Genomic DNA, 6333 nt, shown 5'->3' on the forward strand with positions numbered 1-6333 from the left:
TACACGGAGAGTCCTAGCCGGAATACAAGTTGCCTAACTACGGTTCAATGTCTTGCCGTGTACGTCAAGGATCCGCCTTCCTCCAAGTACGTGCTGGATCCGGATACTTCATGGGCCGTCACGGATCCGGCCTCCTTCATGAGTCGGTAGAGATCCGGCTTCCTGTTCCTGGGCTGGACTTCATCCTTCAGGATCTACAGCAGCTGGACCGCCCGATGGGCCACATGCCTCACCACCATCTTTGGGCCACCCGAGCTTGCCGGATCTTGGCCATGCCGTTGATATACCCATAAAGTATACCCACAACACGGAGGGAGTACTTTTTATGTAGGGCACATTCAGGCAACTATCAATTGGTTATTGCTGAGCAGTTAGCACACAATCAGAAGTTGGCCAGAGGTAACAGCAACAAAGTCGTTCTGTCTGAGCAGAATTAAAATGGTATCGAGACTGTCACCAGAACTGGAGTTGGCAACAGAGGATAACACACCATCTCTCCACTGTCTTCTCTCTGCAATGAAGGAAGAAAGCTTTTCTTTTCTTTCCGAGATGATACAAGAAACGTTTAAGCATTTCTTTCTCTTCCATTAATCATGGGGAAACAATACAAAACAACCAGAGAGAAAGTCCTGTTATAAGAAGGCCAAGATGAGTTCTTTTTGTTCTCTAGAATTTGCTATGAGGTAATAACAATACCATCTTTTCAAAACTGGTGTAGTAGTAACTAATGGTTATCCGAAGCTACATAACAGGTTGGAATGCCAGTTTTGGCCACAAGTTGGGAAACACAGCCAACATGCATATTCTGAGAAGCTGGCATTTGTTCGCAGATAGCTGCTAGTTTACAAGACAATGCCTACACATCGATCATGAATCCATGAAAATCCAGGCCCCTACGACATCCATCCATGGAGACCAGGTAAAATGTTACAGGAAGATGATGCAATCCACAGTCACAACGCACCGATAATTTCCTTGGTCCTTCCTTGAGCTTTTTCCTTCTCTTCCGGCCCATCCAGGTCCCCGATGTTGTCATGGTACTCCTGCAGTGGAATCAAACATCAAGCTAATAAACACTCGATAACATTACCAGTTGAAAACAAAAGACTCTGGGATCCAAAGACAATAATGGCGTGTAAACCATTCACGCCAAGTCTCATCAGAAACTACTTAACAACAAGAGGAGCAAAAGCTTCGAAAAAGAAAGGGATAACATGCCTGGAGTATATCCTTGACATCATCCTTTGTCAGCTTGTTTTGTCTAAGAAGCAACTCTATTCTTGTCCTCATCTGTGAATTCCTGAAAATAGAGTGGAAGGGAGGAAAAACATGAACATCTCCAGGCTCTGTACAACAGGGCAATACCAGGGGGAAGAAAGACTGGAGGTCTACTTACCCAGAGAGCCAGATATGCCCAAGAATAAGCGCAACAAGCTGAAACACAAAAACACTTGTTTCAGCACTTGGTGGAGTAAACAATAATCACCTGAGATAGACTGATCAGAAATAGCACTGCCATGTCACTACGGTAATACCTGAAGCGTGTAAAGCCCAGCTTCGAGTTTCCGGTTGTACCGCTCATCATCATCCATCTGAGGGAACAAGAGCGTTCTTTTAGCAATAAACTATTTGTTCAAATTTGGCATGAGTAACAAAATTAGAAAAAAGCACCTCCAGATCGTCCAAGTCGAGACTTTCGAACCTTTCGGTCTCAGCTTTCACTCTGTCTGAATACCTGCATGGTGTAAGCGGACCAGGCAACCAGTAAATAACAAGGAAATGAAAGCAGTACCCTGAGTTCTCTTGAAACTAGATATACCGTGTGTATAGCTCCATCAGACGGTCTATCTTTTCACATTCATTCTCAACAAACTTTCCTAGTAACCTGATCCTTCGTGAACCTTTTGTAATACCACCTATCAGAAATGGAAAACAATCAACCATGAGAAAATCCTTACAATAAGAAGATGGGGATGCCATGCACTTAAATGCTGAACTGTTTGTCCTTGTTAAGTAGTTACTGTTGCAGCACCAACAAACCTATCTACATGGCAAACAAGGATTCATCTGGTTGTCAGGATCTGTGCTTATTCGTGATCCTGGGAAAATAGGTGTGCTCAAATTTCAGTGCCAGTATATTCAGAGCTGCTAGAACTCAAGCCGGATAAACTGGGGCACATCTGTCCAAATTCTCTATAGTATGTACATAACTTAACTATATCATGAACTGATGATAAGAAGAAGAAAAATCTTTAATGAACTTCTCACTTATGGATGATGGATTATATTGACATAGAAGTGGAATGGTCACAGGGCAGAGTACCTCGACAGTTGACTAGTTGATTAGTTGATTAAAGAAGAAACAGGGCATTGATTCATCTTGTTAATTTTTGTACACCAAATTCTCTTTTGGTTTGTTGTTGTTAGTTGTGGCTCTCAGGCCTGGTTTTGGTCTTTTCCAGTTTTCAGTCCGTTAGGCTCATAGGCTGTGCGCGGGTTCCTGTAGAAACTTGAAAACTACCGAGGTAACCTACTCTCATCGGTAAATTTTGTTTTGGTAGTGTGGAAACAATGAATTACAGGATTTGGCATGGTGTTGTGAAAATAGAGGTCATAGTAAAACAGTACGAGAATACATTGAATCTAACTAATCAAACAGGATTTGGCATGGAGTGGAAACCAAAAACCTCTCGGAAGCATTGCTAGATGATTTATATAGCATCTTGGTAATGTGAATTTAAAATTCACACATACTAGAATTTAGGATTAAATCAGTTATGTAATTAAGCAGTATTTCTAATCAAGTAAAAGTGTCTAGGGAAGATAAGGTTTCAATAACTTTCTAGGAAAACAGTTTAACAGAAAAGTCTGTGAATCGCTAATGACTCATAAGCAGATTTATAGAAATAAGTACTTTTGCTTATCCTCTGGTGCAGGTTCATATGCAATCCAGAACAACAATACAACTGATATTGTAATAGACTTTCTTACCAAACAAGGAAGCAATAAGTGAAATGATGCGTTCTTCTAGATCCTCCTGATAACTCTCACTTTTGTTTTTCTTGTTGACAGGAATCTGAAAACCCATATTTGAGAATAAATTAGCATGCTTGCAACTACATCACAAACTGGACTCAAGTTAAGGAATGGAGCCTCACCAACTAGGTTATCACTCGATTTTCATATCTACACTTTTTTAACTAATTCCATTACATTGTATTTTCCAAAGAGAAGGTTATTTTTGTTACTGTGAACACCATGAAGCAACATAACAGCCATCCATTGTCTGAAACACCAAATATTTACGGACCTTAGGTTTGCCTAAATCAACATGTATACAATTCTGAGACAAGCTTGATTGAAAATTCCAGCGCCAGTCAATCAATACATGAACTTTCAACTACTTGCATCCATCCATCTATTTTCAGTTCAAACTACAATGGACCTAGCAGCAGTTCATGAACATACGAAATTCCAGCACCAGTTAATCAATGCATGAACTTGGAATTGCTTCCATCTATCAATTTTCAGCTCCATGTTAGCTATAGAAACTAAAAATTGACCTACTGGGTGACAATGAACATATGAAATTCCAGGTGATGCCGGTGAATTATTGAATAAACTCGATTCACCCGTACTAACATCTGACATCCTAGAAGATCGAGAGAAAAAAAAGAAGCGAAGGAGCAGTTGTCACTTGCCTTACCCATGAAGGCTGCAAAAGCGGTCTTAAGCCCGAGGACATCAACAAAGCGCTCGCAAGCCGGTGGGAACCTGGTCATGGCAAAATCGAGAGCCCGGATGGCGGAGCTGTATGCGGACTTCTTCTGCTTCATGATGATGATCATGAGCTCGACGCCCTCGGCCTTGACAAACCTCTCCTTATTCTCCAGGGGCATGAGCACGCAGCATAGGCAGTCGAATAGGTTCTCGAGCATCTCCTCCTCGTCGGTGGTCCTCGGGTCCCTGGACTTGTACATGGCGACGGCCTGCAGCAGGCCGTCGACCCCGTTCATCTGGCCGAGGCGCTTCTGGTTGGCGGGGCTGCTCTGCAGGAGGATGGCGAGGATCTCGGATGCGTACTGCTTGTTGGCCTCGAAGTCGCGGGCCTTGAGGCGCGCGAGGAGCCAGCGGAGGATCTTGGTGCGGTCGCAGACGAGGTCGGCGAGGTGCGGGCGGAGGTCGACGAGGTTCTCGAGGACGGCGAGGGAGTGGTGCACGGCCTCGGCCTCGTCGGGGTCGGCCTCGGAGAGGCGGGAGAGGTTGTGGACGAGGAGGTCGAGCGCGTTGGCGGCGACGAGCGCGTCGGCGAGGGCCTGGACCCCCGCGAGGTCGGAGGGGTCGTCGGAGTCGGTGAGGTCGGCGAGGAGGGACGCGGCGGCGGCGGCGAGGTCGGCGTTCTCGTGGGTGAGGAGCGAGGAGAGGGAGGAGGCGAGGCCGAGCGGGACGAGCTCCGGGAAGAGCTCCGGCGCGCCGGCGAGGAGGCGGAGGCGGTCCGTCTCGGCGTGGAGCGCCAGCTCGGAGTCGGCGAAGCGGGACGGGTCGTCCGGGTGCTTCATCCGCGCCTCCAGGTTGTCCTTGAGCCGGCGCTCGAAGCCTATGAGCAGCCGCTTGGCCGCCCGGAGGTCCAGCACGTCCAGGCCGTCGGGCGCCGGCTCCTCGTCCTGGTCCGCTCGCTTCCGCTTCTGCTCGGCGTCCATGGCGGCTGAACCCTAACCCTAGGCTGGTTCGGCTTGGCTCGAGGAAGAAGATGACTCTGAACTCAGAAGGGGCTTTGGGGGAGGTTAGAGCGTTTGGATCTGCTTCCAGATTCGTGCTTTGGCTAATCTTGTTCTGTCATGTTTGAATTATTACAACCACAATAGGGTTCCAAACCGTTGAACATTTGAAAACTAACATGTGAAACTGCTTTATTTTATTTGAAGTACTCCCTTCCATTTTATATTAGTTATCACCCATTTTATTATTATAAGTAATATAAAATAGAGGGTTTCACACTTCGGCGGGATGTGAAGAAACCTAGCTACATGACGACGAACACCGAGGGTTTACACCCCTTTTTTGTTCGGCTAGAGGTCACTGGGTGCAGCAATTGGGATCAAGCACAACATGGAGACACCTTTTTTTATGGGGCCGGCTAGAGATCGGGCAACTGATACTTAATATGTCTCAGTCGACATAGCTGTTGTCACGCGAAAATGAAAGACTAGTTTCACTCGTTGTTTGTGTGTAGTTGTTTGGGCTATTCACATGGGTTTCGGTTGTGAGCAACTTGGCGGAGCGACCCGATCAAGTGTGTGTTTTGTGCAATCTTGTAGCGACTGTTTCAGGTGTTTTAATTTTCATTTTTTAACTTGGTGCTCCCGATCTACTAATAATTCTAACTCACTGAAAGTATCTCGGTTCAAAAACACGTAACTGAAAAATAACAGATGTAACCGGCGCCTAATTGAAAATTCATAGTTCCAACCGACGCTTAACTATAGCCCGCCCGTAACCGGAAAAAACCAAGTTGCAACCCATGTACAATTAGAAAAATGCAGGTGCAACCCACACGTAATTGGGGAATCACGGTTACTACCCGCGCGTAACTCGAAAGATTAGAATTACAACCCTACACAACTGGAAAAATCATTGTTACAACTTATACACAACTGAAAAAATCATAGTTACAACCCGTGCAACTGAAAAATCAAAGTTGCAACCTTCATGCGTAAGAAAAACCCAGTTGCAACCTACGCGCAACTGAAAAATCACAGTTACAACCCACACGCAACTGATATTTTTCCAGTTTCACATGGGCTATAACCGAGTCTTCACCGGAACCACTTGGGTTGTAACTAGGATTGTTTTCTGATTGCACCATGGTCGTAACTAGGTAGAAACCAAGATACTACCAGCTGCACATGTGTTGAAACTATTTTTTTGGTTACACTCTGGTTGTAACTATAAAAAAATTAGTCTAGTTACATATGGGCTACAACTGAAAAAAAATTCAATTGCACATGAATTGCAACTAAGTTTTTCTAGTTACGCGTGGCTTTCAACTAAAAATTTCTAGTTACATGTGGCTTGCAACTAACTTTTTCTAGTTACACACGTAATGCACCTGGTCCACATGAGTAGTTGTAATTGAGTTTTTTTAATATTTATAATGCACCCATGTAACTAATCTATCAGTTTAGGTGCATAGTAATATGAACCTCAACTCCACACTCTTATTTTAAAAGGTCAAAAGTGCATGATGCACAACAAAAAAAAAACAAAAAACAAAGAAAAAAAAAAGCTAAAAGGCACATACTGCAAAGCACACAAGCAGACGCTCACAGCAAG

At 44.7% G+C, this 6333-nt stretch overlaps 1 protein-coding gene across 1 annotated transcript; it reads right to left on the reverse strand.

Moving 5' to 3' along the window:
• Positions 1–605: 605 nt before the first annotated feature.
• On the reverse strand, positions 606–4734 carry LOC124654970 (beta-catenin-like protein 1). The gene is made up of 8 exons (XM_047193943.1): positions 3702–4734; positions 2992–3076; positions 1820–1916; positions 1672–1735; positions 1536–1592; positions 1397–1434; positions 1219–1300; positions 606–1043 (listed from the first exon to the last, which is right to left on the reverse strand). The coding sequence occupies exons 1-8, from the start codon at positions 4698–4700 to the stop codon at positions 954–956; spliced, it is 1512 nt and encodes a 503-aa protein (XP_047049899.1). The 5' UTR covers positions 4701–4734; the 3' UTR covers positions 606–953.
• Between the last annotated feature and the right edge of the window lie 1599 nt (positions 4735–6333).

This window comes from Lolium rigidum, chromosome 5 (assembly GCF_022539505.1).
Source record: "Lolium rigidum isolate FL_2022 chromosome 5, APGP_CSIRO_Lrig_0.1, whole genome shotgun sequence".
NCBI lineage: Eukaryota > Viridiplantae > Streptophyta > Magnoliopsida > Poales > Poaceae > Lolium > Lolium rigidum.

What these genes read in the sequence shown, in the direction of transcription:
- LOC124654970 (XM_047193943.1), bottom strand. Translation starts at nt 4,700, where the DNA reads ATGGACGCCGAGCAGAAGCGGAAGCGAGCGGACCAGGACGAGGAGCCG. An exon ending in ACTTATTGCTTCCTTGTTTG is followed by an intron (nt 1,917 to 2,991) that starts GTAAGAAAGTCT and finishes CATTTCTGATAG; the next exon opens with GTGGTATTACAAAAGGTTCA. An exon ending in ATGTCAAGGATATACTCCAG is followed by an intron (nt 1,044 to 1,218) that starts GCATGTTATCCC and finishes ATTCCACTGCAG; the next exon opens with GAGTACCATGACAACATCGG.